General features: G+C 38.3%; 1 pseudogene and 1 gene segment (V, D, J or C); both read right to left on the bottom strand.

Moving 5' to 3' along the window:
- Positions 1–14,236: 14,236 nt before the first annotated feature.
- On the bottom strand, positions 14,237–14,656 carry LOC122116728. The segment is given in 2 exon segments: positions 14,237–14,465; positions 14,556–14,656. Coding segments are annotated over 2 exon segments (285 nt in total).
- Positions 14,657–15,487: 831 nt separating this feature from the next.
- Positions 15,488–16,205, bottom strand: LOC122116852 (annotated as a pseudogene).
- Positions 16,206–17,733: the final 1,528 nt, after the last annotated feature.

Here is a 17,733-nt window from a genome sequence, read left to right as displayed (position 1 = left end):
TCAGCATATATAAGTTGCACAAAAAGGGTTTCGTTGTGACTTTTTCACTCATGCATACAATGTAAATCATCAACTTCATGCCGCTGATCTCTATTCATTATCCCACTTTTCCCTTCTTAAAACCTTTCAACAGGATTCACTGTTCTATTTTACGTATGCCAATAAAGCACTTAAATCATATTCACCTTCATTTCCTCTCCTATCTTCTCTGTCTTTCCTTCCCAGAAACCCATAGAACCTATTTTATCTTCCTTTCATTCATTTATTTAGTATATATTAAATACATGAAGGGCTTTCACCATGTTATCTCACCTGTGCATGTCTCATATTTCTTGCCTTTTCTTTTATCTTCTCTTTTTTTCACTTTCTTTTCTTTTCTTTCTGCTGGTCCCAGGCATACTCTGGGCCTGGCCTATATCTCTAAATTTTTATGTTCAAGGCTATCTCTCTACTACTTGAGGCACAGCTCTGCTTCCAGTTATTTTTTGTGTTTAATTGGAGAAAGACACAAATTCTTTCTGAGGAAAGCTTTTAAATACTACCCTCAGACTTCAGCTTCCTAAGTAGCTCAATTTACCACCAGCACCCAGCTCTCACATCATATTCTAATCAGAATGACCATTTGTTAGTCTTTCTTTTAGAGCCATCAAAGTTAATTTTTAAGAAAGGATTCACAAGCTTCCATTGTATTATTTTCCTTCTTAATTTTTATTTAAAAGCAATTTAAATGGAAGGATAGTTAGATATTTATACTTGCATAGTAGGATGTAAGATACAAATATTCTTCCATTACTGAAAAATATCCATTAGAATTCATAGATCATTTGACAAAATTTCAAGGAGAGTTGGCAGAGATTTCTGTTTACAATGCAGTTAATAGAAAAATAGAGAAACAAAAGAAAATTCCAGAGAGGAAGTTCAAACAAACTTGATCCAGAAGCTCATTTGTATACTAAGATATGATTTTCCCTACTCTGTGCTCTGCCTTCCTGTGTGCTATTTCTGTATTGGGAGAAGCATTTCCCTTGTTGCTAATCAATCTCAGTATCCTTGGCATGTACAAGCTTCTTTCCTGACACTCCCGTAAGATCTCAGTTTCTCAATATGAAGTCAAGAGAGGTAAGACCAATCCTTAAATAACCAAGGACATGGCTTCTCAGAAAGCCCAATCTTCTTTTCTGCACATTGTCTTTGCAAAGGGTTTAGATTCATAATCCTTAAAAGCAAAGTCTCTACAAACAATAATAGCTATTTGGTGTAAGAACCCCAATGTGTAATAGGTGTACTGTAATAAATAGTTATAATAGTACATTAGAAGAGAAAACACCATTGTTCATTCTTCCATCTGTGAACAAGGATGTGAGTTAAATATTAGCTAAGAAAAGTGTAGTCAGAGTTCCAAGAAAGTATCATTATAAATTCTAGGGACATAATAGATAAAAATATTTTCTCTCCTTTCACCTGTGCACAAATCACCAAAAAAAATTAAGATTGTCTTCACTGACAGAAATGTCAAAAATGGTCAATGACACTGTACTACTTGTGTCTCCAAGTATGATTATATAGGGTATCAGAGTCTGTTCATGGCATTAAACAGTCTCTTGGCTCTTGGGGATTTCTAATTATAGGGACATGATGGAATTAATAACTAACAGTTTTGATCAAAAGATGATTTGGTTAATCAGTGATATTGCTTCAGAGTTCAATTGTAACTTTTTCCCATTCCTCTCCCTCTAATGTTAAGAGATGAGATGGCAGTGTGGTCCAGGATACCAACAGTCCACTTCTCTTTTTTATTTAAATGTCAATTTTATTGTTAAGGTGATGTATATAGGGGTTACAGTTAATTACATAAGTTAGGTAGTGAGTACATTCCTTGTCAAACTTGTTACCCTCTCCTCTATTTTTATCCCATTTTCCCTCCACAACAAACCACCCCAGGTTGTACAGAACATTTCCAACATACTGTCTTGTGAGTATCACTGTTGCATTCATTTCCCCTTTGTCCTTTATCTCAACATTTTTTGTTCCCCTTCTCTTCCCTAATTCAGACAAACATACATACAATACCCAGGGTACCAAAATCAAATACAGTGACAACAGGAGATAAACTATATGGGGAACTAAAGACACAAAAGGAAAAAGAAATCACATAGTACATTAAAAACAACAACAAAGAGAAACCTTTTATGTCTATGTCTTGGAGTTAATTTCACTTGCCATCATCTTGCTATTTGGTATTTGAATACTGATGTCATTGAATTTTTTCACTTTTTATTTCAGTGTGTTGTTTGAATTGTTAATGGCTGACCTCTATCTACATAGCATGAAAGTACCAGCGATGGGTCAGGTGTGTAAAAAACACACTGAAATTTCATCCTACTTCTCCCAGTTTTGCGACTGCATTCAAACTGCAGGCAGGTCACATCAAGTCCTTTGCTCATGGCCTCTCTTGGGTCTCTGTCATTCACGCATGGAGTGAGGGTTCAGAGAAGAGCTCAGTGATTGAATGGTTTCATCATTGACAGGAATCAGCGAATCCTGCCTGTCTGCAGTTTGCTCCCAAATTGCCAACACTTAGCACTAGCAAAGCATCAAACATTTGCTTATAGATTTCTATAGAGTCCTTCACATTTCCTTGAAAATATGAAAGGATCTCACTCCTTGCCACACAGAAACTGTGAAGGTGTATGATGTCACATACCATAACACAATGGTCATGACATCTGGTAGTTTGATGTCACAGGGGTCATGAAGTTCCAGTGGATTCTGATATCACATTTCATATCTGAAATATTATGAGGTCCAAAAAATAATATGAGCTCAGAAATGGCCTAATATATCACAATGGCAGCATGTCACACAAGTTATGAGGACAGGACAGGTTTGTGTTGTCACAGTGGATTAGTGGTATCATAATGGCAATGAGATGTCACAAAGAGATTGTGATATCACAATGGCTATGAGGCCACAATGCATTTCTGATATTAACCCACGTGCCACATTTGAAATAGAATGAAATTACAGAATAGGCATTCAGAAATGTTTATGACATCACAATGATAGTATGATGTAATAATGCTATGATGTCATTGTAGGTGGGTATTGTCAAAATGAGCTGATGGTATCTTAACGACTATATAATGTCACATTTATGATGATGTCACTGTGATGTTACAATGGCAGGTCTGACTTTAATTTTCCTTAGTTCAAAGTGAGCATATTGGTACACAAAGTGACTGTAATTTCACAAAGGCCATATGTTTTTTGAAAGGTTCTAAGAGATCATAATAGGTTTGGGATGTCACAATGTGATTGTGAAGCCACAATGGCAATGTAATTTCACAATGATTATGTGAGGTCAAAGTGGTGATGAGGTCACAATAGGTTTGTGATGTCACGAGTTCGTAATATCACAACCACATGTCCAATTTTAATTGCTGCTATTTCCAAATGGGGATGCGAGTTCACAGAAGGTGCTTAAAGTCCAAAAGGCCATGAATTTTCTTGAATGTTATGAGGTCATACTGGGTTTGTGAAAACCCAATGGAACAGTAATATCACAATGACAATGTGATGTCACAATATTATGATGTAATAATCTTTTGATGTCAAAATTATTAGGTGATGCTATATTGTGATGGTGTCACAATTGGTTTGTGATGTCCCAATGGATTGGAAATGTCACAATGTCATGCTGGATCACAATTGTCATGCATTCACAATGAGTATATGAGTTCACAAGGGGACTGTGATATCTCCAAAGGTATATGTTTTCACAAATGTGATGAAGTCCTAACAGGTTCTTCATGTGTCAGTGTAGCACAATGGTCATGATATCTGCCAATATGATGCCAGAATTTTCATGATGTCACAGTGGATTTCTGATATCACATTCATACCTGAAATATTATGAGGTCGAATACAGATTATCAGCTCACAAAGGGCCTAAGATATCACAATGGCAGCATGTCACAAAAGTTATGAGGACAGGACAGGTGTGATGTCACAGCAAGTTAGTGATTTCACCATGCAAAGTGATGTCACAATGCTTATGAGGTCACAATGGGTTTCTGATATCAACCACATGCCACATTTGAAATAGCATGAAATCACAGACTAGGCATTCATATTGTGTCTATGACATCCCAATAACAATGTGATGTCCTAATGGTATGATATTGTAGTTTTTTTATGTTACAATGAGCCAATTGTATCATAACAACAATGTGATGTCACACTGGTGATGATGTCACAAAGGGTTTGTGATGTTACAATGGCATGTCTGATCTCAATGGTCATTAGTTCACAAAATTGGCACACAAAGGGACTCTGATGTCACAAAGGCCATATACTTTTTCAAAAGTGCTAAGATGTCACAAAAGTTTTAGAATGTCACAATATAATCACTATGTCACAATGGCAATGTGATGTCACAATGTGATGATACAATAGCATGTCTGATCTCAATTGTCATTTATTCACAACGAGGATATAGGTACACAAAGGGACTGTGATGTCACAAAAGCCATGTTTTCTCAAAGAAGCTAAGAGGTCATAATATATTTGGGCTGTCACAATGTGACTGTGATTTCACAACAGTAATGTGATGTCACAATGGATTTGATGTCACAGCTGTGATGAGGTCAGAAGGGGTTTGGGTGTCACAACAAGTTTCTATTATCACAATGGCATGTCCCATTTCCACTGATTCTAGTTACCAATGAGGATACAATCTCATAGAAGGAACTTGAATTCCTAAAGGATATGAATTTTCTGAAATGTTATGAGGTCATAATAAGTTTGTAAAAACACAATAGGATGGATATCACAATGGCAATGTGATGTCACAATATCATGACATAATGTTTTGATATCACAATATGTTGCTCATGTCCTACTAGTGATGAGGTCACAATAGGGTTGGGATGTCACAATGGGTGGGTGAAGTCAAAATTGTATGTCAGGTCTCAATTGTCATAAATTCACAATGAATATATGAGTTCACAAAGGGACTGTGATGTCTCAAAAGGTAGGTGTTGGCACATATGTGATGAAGACCTAACAGGTTTGTGATGTCACAATGTGACACAATGGTCATGATGTCTGACAGTGAGATGTCACAAGGGTCATGATGTCACAGTGGATTCCTGATATCACATATCTTACCTGAAATAGGTCAAAAACAGACTGTGAGCCCACAACAAGCCTAAGATATCACAATGTTATCATGTCAAACAGTTACGAGATTAGAACAGGTTGGTGAAGTCACAGTGGGTTAGTGATATCACAATAGCAATGTGATGTCAAAAGGGATTGCAATGTCACAATGTTCATGAGGTCAAAATAGGTTTCTGATATCAACACACATGCCATATTTGAATAGAATGAAATCAGAATAGGAATTCAAATGTGTATAGAACATCACTGTGACAATGTGATGTCATAATGCTATTATGTCATTTTTATTTTGTGATGTTACAATGAGCTGTTAATGTTACAATGACACTGTAATGTCACACTCCTGATGATGCCACAGAAGGTTTGTGATGTTACAATGACACATTTGATCTAATTTTCATTAGTTCACAATGAGGGATGGGTTCAAAAAGGGAATGTGATGTTACAAAGGCCAGGTATTTTTCAAATTTCCTGAGGTCCTAATAGGTGTTTGATTTCACACTGTTTTTGAGGTCTCAATGGATTTGTGATGTACTAATGAGTTTGTAATATCACAGTGGCATGTCCAATTTCAGTTGTTAATAGTTCACAATTAGGATATGAGTTCAAGGTAGGAGCGAGAAGTGCCAAAGACCAGGAGTTTTCTAAAAGGTTATGAGTTCATAATAGGTTTGGGAAAAATCCTATTATGGGCCTTTTGTGACATCACAGTCCCTTTGTGTGGTAATATTGTAAACTAATAACAATTGAGATCAATCATGCCATTGTAACATCATAAACCCTTTGTGATATCAGCACCACTGTGACATGTCATTGTCATTATGACACCATCATCTCATTGTGACTTCACCAAACTATAATGACATCATACCATTATGAAATGACATCATCACCCATCACAACATCACAAGCCTATTGTGACCTCATCACCGGTATGGAATCACCAACTAATTGTGACATCAAAACGTTATTATGACCTGATACTGTAACATCACATTGCCAATGTATTATCACTGTCCCACTGTGTTTTCACAAACTTATTATGTCCTCATAATATTTTGGAAAATTCATGGCCTTTCTGACTTCTAGCTCTTTCCTTGAACTGGTATCTTCATTGTAATCTAGTAGCAATTGAAAGTGGATTATGTGATGGTGATATTACATATTTGTCATGACATCACTCTCCAATGGAGACTTCATCACCACTGTAACAACACCAACCCTTTGTGAGTCACATTGCCATTGTGACATCACAATCACATTGTGACATTCTAAACCTATTATGACCTCTTAGCACCTTTGAAATAACACATGGCCTTTGGGACATCACAGTCTCTTTGGATAACCATATCATCATTTTGAATTAAGGGCAACTGAGTTCAGACAGGACATTGTACCATCATTATCACTTTGTGACATCATCTCCACAGTTACATCACATTGTCCTTTTGCTTGCAGTAAGCACACTGATCTCCTCCTAGAGGTTCCCTACTGCCATTTGCAAATGAATTTTATTGTTTTTGCCAAGTGTTTCTTGATCCCTATCCTGGTGCTGCTACCAAAACTCAAACTCCCTTCTTAGGCTATTTTTCTTCCAGGGTATCTCTGTTATCAAACACTCACTGAGCAACAATTACCAATGCAGGTAACTCCTTTCCCTCAAAACCTTCTAACTTTTGAAGCTTTCTTCAAATATCTGGGGCTGACTGGGTAACAAAGGCCATATTTAGGGCTCTTCAATTCTCCAGGGCCTCAGGATCTATAGCCATATAGCTCCTATGGGCCTCTAGGAGCCATTCCAGAAAAGCATTAGGGGACTCACTGGGGAGCTTAGAGTCTCACTTACATAGATAAATTAGTTGATGTCCTAGCCACTGCTTGTATCCCTGCTAACAAAGTGGTGATAATTGAAAAGTGCCTCCTTGCCTCGATCCCTTTTGTAGTCCCAGCTTGGGCAAGTCTGAGGAAAGACTTGCTCCAAATGGACTGGTTCATAAGTGGGGAAACCATCTGGCACATGGACTGCCTTCAAGGCACTATGCTGGATTCACTCCCTTTCCCCCGGTACAAAGCATCTGTAAATGTTGCTGACAATGATCCCAGGAGGGCTGGTGTGTGAAGAATATGGTCTCCAATAAGAAGATGAGCCCCTCTGGTTTTTCACAAAAGGACAAAATTTGCTGTTGCCAGTAGACAGGTCAGTAGGGTTTTGTTGTATTATGGGGGGAGGTAAACCAGTACCATGTTGATAGTAATAACTTGTGACATCTTCAGGGTGCAGGCTGCTGCTGGTAGAAGTGAACCCTGTCCAAAACCTACTGCCACAGAACTTGAATGGGACCCCAATTTGTAAACTCATTGCATATTAGATCAGGAACATAGGAGTTTTCCCTGGTTTCTGCTATTAACAGGTTAAATTGGTACCACGGCTCCTACTGGCCCCAAAAATAATGGAGACTATTTCCTGGAGATACAGACCGGAAGGATGAAGACAGAGTCATCTGGATGTCACATCTTGATTCTGACATTAGAAACATAAAAACATAGTTAACATCATGCCAATAAATAAGTGGACTAAAGACTTAAAGAGAAACTTCTCTGAAAAGGAAAGAAGGATGGCCAATAGACACATGAAGAAATGCTCAACCTCTCTAGCCATAAAAGAAATGCAAATCAAAACAACATTGAGAAACCACCTCACCCCAGTTAGAATGGCTATAATCAAGAACTCTAATAACAACAGATGCTGGAGGGGATGTGGACAGAAGGGAAACTTACTGCATTGTTGGTGGGAGTGTAAACTTGTTCAACCACTTTGGAAAGCAGTATGGAATTACCTCAAAAGACTCCACATAGAGCTCCCCTATGACCCAGCAATCCCACTTTTGGGCATTTACCCAAATGATCACAAACAAGACCATACTAAAGCTACCAGCACAACGATGTTTATTGCAGCATTATTTACCATAGCTAAGACATGGAACCAACGGAGATGCCCCTCAGTAGATAAATGGATCAAGAAAATGTGGTATATATACGCAATGGAATTCTATGCTTCCATCAGAAAGAATGACATCTCCCCATTTGTTAGGAAATGGGAAGACTTGGAAAAAATTATATTAAGTGAAGTAAGTCAAACTCAAAGAAACATAGGTCCTATTCTTTCCCTTATTTGCAATAACAAAGTATATGTCTGAGACAAACAGAAAAGGTCAGATAAGTTGATGTTAGGTGAAATGAACCCCAAAATAAGTATTCAAATATTTTTGCTTTCATGCAATTGTTTCTAACATATTTATAAGATGATTTGTTTGTGGCTATGTATGTCCCTCCCCGATGATGTAAGCCCTGCTTTCACTGTATTTGATGTTGGTATTATTTGTGGAGGGGAAGGAAAAAACAGATCATTTAAATAGGGATACAGGTGGACCCATTACAACAATGAGATGTACAAATCATTATGTTGAAAAACAAACTTTACAACTTTGGCAGGAATGGATGGGAAGGGGAAACAAAGAAGGAGGCAGCAATGTTTGATAAGAAATGTACTCATTATTCTGCTCATGTAAATGTAACCCCTATGTAAGATATTTTCACAATAAAAAAGTTAACATCATTACTCTTATTTAAGTTTCCTGATAGTGACCAGTACTGGCCACACCTGCCCAACATTTTTCTTCCTTACCTGGGAATTACAGGAGCAGAGGCCCCAGGAACTGAGCATGGGCTCTCAGGTCCATGCTGTGTGCTGATTGGGACTGACTCTTGCACAGGATGTGAAATCCTATATATACACCATGGTTCAATATTCACAATATTTGGATACTCTGGGATAATATTTTCCTGTCTAATGTAATATATGACTTTATTTTTTGGTAACTTGCCTTGGGGACATAAAACCAACTCTGACTGAGCATTCTCATGATCTTCTCCATAGTCAAGACCTCCAAACATCAAGAAACTCCTCCTGTATTCCTGCTAATGGGGAAGTTTGTTTTGCATTGCTGAGAATGATAGGTTATCTAAATGGATCTAAGACACAGAGAACCAGATGCTCTGGGAACCTCAGGATATAAAGGCTCCATGTGCAGAGAAGCTGTGGTTGAGGAATTTACAATGAATTTGCTTCCCTTGGATTTCCCATCACTCAGGGCGTATACCTTGGTAGGATCTATGTGGACACAGAACAAAGAACTGCACAGACCACTGTCAGCCTCCTCTCTGACTGGGAGCAATGAGGGTTTCTCTGCTCAGCTGGGAATCTATTCCTAAAAGGCTACAACTTCCCCATATGTAATCCTCTATTTATAAAGCACTTCCTTTGAAGTTTGTCAATAACCACAATTAAACAAGGAAGATTCTTAGAGTACAGTAGAGACACAAGTAAGCCAGAGTCCAAGATCTGGAGAAAGAACTGAAGCTCAACTCAAGAATAGCTACGTGAGAAGTAGGGAAGAATTGGCTTTTGAGCATAGTGTAAGAGGCAAGTGGGGTGAGGAAACTGAGAAGTCCTCATTCAGAAATGCAGAGCAGAATCATGGAGGTGTCCTGTATGAGAAACAGAAGGATGTGGGAGGGGGTCTTGATGTTATTTCAGAGCAGAACCCTGATCCCTCAGCAAACACTCCACTCCAACACCTGTTCTTAAAGAAGTTCCCAGGCTCTAGCTGCCCCTTGCAGGGCAGCAGCTACTGTGAGATTTCCCCTTCTAGTGGTGACAGGAGGAAGTTCATGTGCCTCAAAGGATATGGGCCTGCTGATGGCTAGAGTGAACTATGTCCAGACCCCATCCTAACTCTGGTACACTTGATGACCAGGCAGGGAATGAGCAGGAGTTCAGGATTCAGGCTTGGTTTCTGCTGATTCCTGTCTGGGATGCTCTTTATATTCTTGCTAGGACATAGGAAGGAGTCTTGAGACCATGTCCATATAAGGTGTTCACTGGTATCTGAGCAGAAGAAAAAAAATTCATATGCATCTACAAACAAAACCAATGAAACACTGCATAGAGTCATTTTTTCTGATTCTGATCAGAAAACGAAGCAGGCTCACACTTTCATTTCCAAGGAAATGTTCTCGTTGTATGCAAGCATCCTCAGGATGAAGCCTCTGTCCTGCTTCCTCCCCAAGGTCAGAGCAGAGAGAAGAAGAGAAGCAAGGCTGTGACTCCATGTCCAGAAGTCAACTCCTGAGGGAGGCTGATCCTATTCAGAGAGAGCTTGTTTGGTGCCTTACTCTGCCTGCATTGCCATGAAGAACATAAATATCTTAGTCTGGACAGATAAATCAGCATATTTTTTAAAAACAAAATTCTGAAGGTTGCAAAGTCAGGAGCTATCATTTTATTTGGTCTTTCTAACTGTTCAACTTCTTGCAACATCCTGAGGCCTTGATACCTTTAACAGACACAGAGACAGAGACAGAGACAGAGACAGACACAGACACAGAGACAGAGACAGAGCAACCCAATGCCTCATCTCCTAATGGTATTAGTACTATGGGTTTTGCTACAGCTCCATTGACCTCACATGACCTCACACACTTCTTAAAGGCCTCTTTTCCAAGGACACATATCTCTGGGTAACATGAATCAATCCTTAAAAGATGGCCTGTGCTGAGAAAGAAAGCAGGAAATAGAGGCAGGCCCAGCTTCCAATCTCCAAATACCAAAAACAGAAGACTTTTTCCCCAAATGAGCCTGCTGGCAGCTCCTCCTGAGTGTCCCTTATCATAGTCAAATGCCCAAGCTCAGAGCCTCTTCATTGATGATAGAACACTAATTCTATGGCTTCCTTATGATTGCTAAACAGCATTTTTGTTTATTGTGGGCTTTCTCTACTATCTAGTGGTATTTTTTCAATATTATATCTTATGAAACCAGGATTTTTAAAGGAAAAATTAATTATTACATTTTAAATGTCTTTTTATCCTTTTCTATAGATTAAATTCAGATTGCTTGATTGGGGTTTGTGTGTGTGTGTGTGTGTGTGTGTGTGTGTGTGTGTTCCTGTGTTTATGGAAGTACTGGATGTCAAAGTCTAGGTGCTGCCCTAAGCTCTTTTGCTCTAGGCTGTTGCTCTACCTCTTGATAACTCCACTTAAACATTTTTTGCTGGTAAATCAGAGACAGGGTCTCATAGTTTTTCCTTCCCAAGTATTTGTACTCTGATCTCAGATCTTATCCTCTCATCCTTAGATTTCAGTAGTATCTGGATTAGATTGCATATTTTTTTGAGAAAAGTAATACAGAAAGAATACTGTCAGTATTCCACATCAGGAGTTACATAATTCTAACCTATCTTATTTTCTCTGGTAGTAATAACTAGGAAAATGAAGATGTTTTAGGCAATATATATCTGGCATCATGGCAGCAGCTTTCATTATTTTTCGTATTTGGTTTGTTAACAGTTTATTAAGAATATTCTATTCCTATTGGAGTCTGTACCTTCTGTCTGTATTTTAGGTTGTCCTCTTCTTCCTCAGTGATTCTATACTCAAAGTTTTAGTCCCGGGTATTACATTATAGAGAGCTATGGCTTCAAACTGAATTAATATTGCTTTGTTTAACCTGAGAAATGTTAGTGAGATAAAATTCCACGTTTTTCAGTAGTATGTGTAAGTGTGTGTGTGTGAGAGAAAGAGACAGAGAGAAAGAGAGTATGTCTGTGATTTGCCAGTAGGAAGTTGAAGAAGAGACCTAGGAAGTCCACAAAGTTGAAGACAGAAAAATGAGAGATAAAAGCTGCACAGAGATCCCAGAATTTCTTCAAGTCACCCCTGGGATTCTACCAATATGAATCACTAACTGCATGTGGAGAGCTGAAGTGATTAAGGAAAATCTAACTCTTTTTGTTGCAAAACAGATGCATGTGAGGAGCACCAGTGGCTCCCCTGGGCTTGTCTGACTTTAGTCATGATGTCTTACAGGGTTGCTTGTGTTGGCTTCCTGAAGTCAGTGTGCTGGGGAAGTATGATAATTTGACAAAAAAGACCCTGTTGCTCTTCATGTGGGTTGTTCACTGTGTTTAGTTATAGATGTCAAGTGCCTTCAGCTCCAATGGACTTATGAGGTATGTTTTTGACACAAACTACTGAATTCTTAAATCAAAGGTTCTGGAAACCACGCTAAGAGTGGAGCTGTAGGGGGAACCCCAGCTGTCACAGGCTCTATACTCACTTACTTCCTGCAGAGAAGAACTGCCCCTCTCATCCTGCTCTAGAAATACTGTACCCAGACACCAGTGTTCACAACCCATCTGCTGTCCTGCAGCTGTCCTGTGCGCTTTATATCCACATCTCACCCTCCGGAGGTTAAATCTATCAATGCAAGAAGTTTTTCTACACCTTCTGCTTAATTATTTTTCTTTACTAATAGTTATTTTTGCCCATTTAAACAGTCTCTTAAAAAATCTACCTCAACATATTGTTGCCTGACAAGTTACCAAAGTTTCCACTACAAATAAGAGCTGTCCCTTTCAACTAAGTAATAGTGGTTCCAAATGCTCTCAGTTCAGCATCCATCTTCTATCATTGTCAAAGTAAGATAGAACATGTTATAAAGATAGGTTAACTTTCCATTGCTGTGACTAAGATCTTACTGAAAGCAACTTGAAGGACAGAATTCTTTACTTCAATCTTGCATTAGAAATTGTAGTCTGCCATGTAAGCACAGTGTAGTGGAGTTCACATCATGACCCCCAAAAATAAGAGTGGATATTCTACTTCCTCCTCCCACCCCTTTTCTTGCAGAAGAGACACCAGCCTATTGGAAGAGGCTGTGGACAATGGTGTTCAACTTTCTCTCTTAGTCAATTGTCTCTAGAGAAGCTTTCACAGACAGGTGCAGAAGTGTACTTAACCTACAAGTAATCCAACCAATGTGACAATGCAGAAGAACCACCTGAGAAGTCATCAAAATTACTTCTGTTTTCTTAAAACTTTCATGAAAATGATAAGTGTAGAAAAAGTATTTAGCAGTGAATATATGTTTACTCAAAAGTCTCCATGTTCTGCATTTTTACATCTCTTTCTCTATAAAAGGCTCTGGAAAAACTAGACTACCTTTCATCAGATCCCTCATAATGTGTGTGTGTGTGTGTGTGTGTGTGTGTGTGTGTGTGTGTGTGTGTGTGTGTGTGTGTATGTGAATGTGTATCTGCACATGATGTATTTTTCTCTGAATATTTATACATATATATATATATGTGTAGTAATAAATATTTGTGCATGTTTTTAAAATCTATGATCCATAGAGAAACATACCCATATATTTATGAATATGCCACCTTTTAACTGGGCAACACTGTGAGACACCTGCTCCCCACTATTCATTTAAAATCCTAGCTACTCAGGAACCTGAGATCTGAGGCTCTCAGTTCAAAACCAACTTGGGCAGGAAAGTCCATGAGACTCTATCTCCAGCTATAATCACTGGAATACCAGAAGAGAAACTGTGATGCAAAGTGGTAGAGACCTAGCCTTGAACAAAATAGCTCAGGGGCAGTGTTCAGGCCCTGAGTTCAAGCCCTAAGACCAACAAAAATGCATGAATAGCTGATGAATATAAGTGCTTGGGATTGTATGCCAAAAAGGTTTAGGGTGCCTGGGTGCCGGTGGCTCATATCTGTAATTTTAGCTACTAAGAGAGCTGAAATCTGAGGATCATGATTCAAAGCCAGCCATGGCAGGAAAGTCTGTGAGATTCTTATATCCAATAAACCACCAAAAAACTGGATATGGCACCATGGCTCAAGTGTAGAGCACTAGCCTTGAGCTGAAGATCTGAGGGACAACACCCAGACCCAGAGTTCAATCCTAAAGAACGACCAAAAACAAAGTTTTGGGGTGGTTCACTGTACTCTATTTTTGTTAAAAACCAGTTGATTAACTATGGATCTTTATAGAAACACCTTGGCAGGAATGAGAAAACATTTACAAGATATATTAACAAATATAATACATTTTAGTTTATTTATTGAAATATCTGAGGAACACAGCACTAATAGTACCCATATTGTAGTATTATATAATGTAATGTATGGTAATATATGAATAGAGCAACAAAAAGGAGACATTTCATCCACTGCTACTGAATTTGGAAGGAGTCCCAGATTTCAAATTAGTTGCAAAATAAATCAGGAGCTTAGGGGCATTTCCTGGTTTCTGCTGGTACCAATGTAAATAATTCCCAATGCCCTGACTGGCCCTGCAAGTCATGGAGACTCTCTCTCCAAGAGATGCAGACATGGATGGCAACTGGGTCAACTGAACATCACATTTGGCACCTGAAAATGGAAACATAAAATCCATTAGCCACTTAGTAAATTATGCTTTCCAAGAAGAGCCAACTAATCCTTAGCATTGTCCATCCTTACCTGGGAGCCAGAGCATCAGAAGCCCCAGGAGTTGAGCAGGGTTCCTCATGTTCATGCTGTGTGCTGACTGGAACATTCTACTGCACAGTGTGTAAGCAGCTTATCAAGTCCTTGGGCTGTGCTCTGGGGAATATGCAAATCAGCAGGGGCTGGGCCAACTGCAGGGTGTCAGATCTCAGTGACCAAATAGAGACTTAAGGACACCATGTGGCAAATTTGCCTCTATACAGGTGCCTCTCTGATAATGGGAAAAAGATTGATTCTTTTTCATTTAAATATAAGTAAATGATATCACATTAAAACTGGGAGAAGTAAACCAAAAACCAGTCCGTTACTTCACATGGCACTGAGTAGCTGTTACTTAAGTTGCAAACTCTACAGCTACTACATGACAGATGACTATGATGTTTGTTCCCTTGTCAAAAGTTTAATTGTTATTAGGCTGGTCTCATATCCTTCTTTTTTGGACCCGCTACTTAGACCATGTGTGGCCAGCTCAAGGCTCCCCCTAGTGGCACAGCTGCTGTTGCTTGATGACTTACCCATTCTCTCTGGACTCCCATGGGTAGTTCAAATGGCAGCATTCACTTAGGGCAGGGGAAACTGCAGAGGGAGCTTCTGGCCAGACATAGCCACCCTGTGATCCTGGGGCTATGGGCTTAACTGAAACTTCACATTATTGCTTTGTTGCACGCTGGACACTGCCAGGTACCTGCTGCTTGACGTCAGTTTAAATAAGGGACTTCAAGACTAGAAAGGATGGCTGTTTTCAGATTATTGCATGAAGGAGTTATATTAGTCCAAGTTAAAAGCGGACCCCAAATGATTACATTATGCAAGCTGTGAGGTTTTTAAACTTGTGACAAGGGAAATGAGGAAATTCTACTCATTGCAAGGAAATCCTCACTTAAGCTTTAGTGAGCCATAACCACTTAAAACCCATGAACCTTCAACTGATCGTCCTTAGACTGTCCAAGCTCTACCAGGAACTGGCATATGTTCTTGTGCTGGTCACCCTGTAGCTGAATTACTTCTCCATATTCTGGATGTTTAATTACAGTACCATTGCAGGCAAATTTCTTCTTAAACACCTTCACAAGTTTCTTTTTATCATAATCATCAGCGATCCTTTGGACAGTAGTAAGGGTCTTCCTGCCATTTCTCTATTGAATTTTTTATTTTTCTTTTTTTAAATAAGTTTTTATTGTGAAAATACTGTACAAAGGGGTTACAATTACATGAGCAAGGTAATGAGTACATTTCTTATCAAGCATTGTTGCCTCCTCCTCTATTTTCCCCTTCCATCCCTTCCCTCCAATCTCCACAACTATGCTCCTCCCCCCAATAGCGTCTTGTACATCTCATTGTGCAATGGTCCACCTGTATCCCTACTTAAACAATTTGGTTTTTTTTCCCTTCTGCTTCCCAAATTATAACAACATCAAATACACTGAAAACAGGGGTTATACCATGGAGAAGGGTCATACAAAGCAAAAAAAAAAAAAAACTCGTGGTACTTTATAAATACATTACAAACAATAGTAAGAAAGAAAAAACACAGATATAATCCTGGGAGAGAGCAGGAAGCAGGTCATCACCCTTACTTGCATCAGCAAAGGGATCAAAAGGGTGAAGGTTCTGAATAGCAGACAAAGGATAAGAAACATAATGTTGAGAAACATAATGTTGATGTTCAATAAATCACTGAAAAACCTAGGAAGTATAATCCCATTTTTACAAACTTAGAAGATGCATTATTTGTATTTATGTCACCCTAAAGAAAAAACAAAGAAGATGCTAATATTATTATTCTGAACAAGCTTTCTTAAAGGGAGAAATCCAGACTGCAATGTTACTGAAAATGTTATTTCTTAGGCCAGGTAGTCAGTAACTGATATTCATTTTATTATTTGTTAGTAAATAATATATCTATATCCAAGATTCTCATTTGTCTATAGTGTATAATCAATAAATATTTAAATAGCGTTCTAATTTATTATGAAATGATGTTTTGGCTATCATTTACTGGTAAAGATGACCTATAGTAAACACTAAACTTATGTGTGACAACAAAGAATAAGGGTTCTGATAAATACAGAAATCCCTCAGACTTTTTGGTACATATTTAAATTAGCTTTGTGTTATGCAGCTGAAAGGTGTGCCAGAGAGTGAATCTTTTCTGTTCTGACTGCAGGAAAGTATTCATTTTCTGTCTAGATTGAGATTGGCACCCTTTGGATGGGAAAGCATGGGAGGACAGCATTCCTTCTCCATTCCCTTAAGTGGTGTGTTCCCACGGGCTACTTGAAATCCTCTTATTTACCTTCTGGTTGCAATCAACTTGTCCTTGTCAGTAAGAAGGTTTGAAGAATTTTTGTGTATGTAACATGATGAGTTCATAGTTATTGGAAGAAAAGTTGAGATAGAGCATGTTAGGATTTTGTCCTTTAGACATCCTTTAGAATCTGTGAAGAATCCTATAAACATTGAAACATTAATCTAAGGAATACACCAGGTTTGGATGAATAGTAAGACCAATGTTCAAACTCTGAGGACAGAGAGAACTCTAGATCTTAAATTGTTGATAATGTTGACTACATTCTTCAGCAAACATAAGAATTCTTACAGAAAGCCAAGTATGGTGGCCCATATATGTAACTTCAAGTAAATACTCCCAGGAGGAGGCAACAATGCTTGATAAGAAATGTACTCATTACCTTGCCCATGTAATTGTAACCCCTGTGTATGGTATTTTCACAATTAAAAAAAAAGAAAGAAACAACATGAGGAATTACCCCCCGCCCAAAAAAAAAGAAAGAAAATACTCCAGAAAAGAGACTAGAAAAGAGAGGAATAGAGACAATGAAATAGAAGAAGTGGTTAATTTGGAATATGATTTCTCTTGTTAGTAAGGATTTTGAACAAATAAACTATGGGAAATTATTATTTTCAAAGAAATTTTCTAACAAAAGAAATGTGGAGGATGGAGAATGAGTAATTTCAGAGCAAGAGAGTTAAAAATGTGATCCTAAAGTTTTCCTACTAAATGTAGTTGTTTGATAACATATTTCAAGTTTGGGATATAGATAAATAGATAGATACCCATATATATATATATATATATATATATATATATATATATATATATATCTGGACAAGACAAATGGCCACTGGCTTC

This window comes from Dipodomys spectabilis, unplaced genomic scaffold (genome assembly GCF_019054845.1).
Source record: "Dipodomys spectabilis isolate Male_0828 unplaced genomic scaffold, ASM1905484v1 ptg000137l, whole genome shotgun sequence".
Taxonomy (NCBI): domain Eukaryota; kingdom Metazoa; phylum Chordata; class Mammalia; order Rodentia; family Heteromyidae; genus Dipodomys; species Dipodomys spectabilis.
The sequence above is the reverse complement of the archived record's forward strand: the minus strand, read 5'-3'. Positions and strand labels throughout refer to the sequence as shown.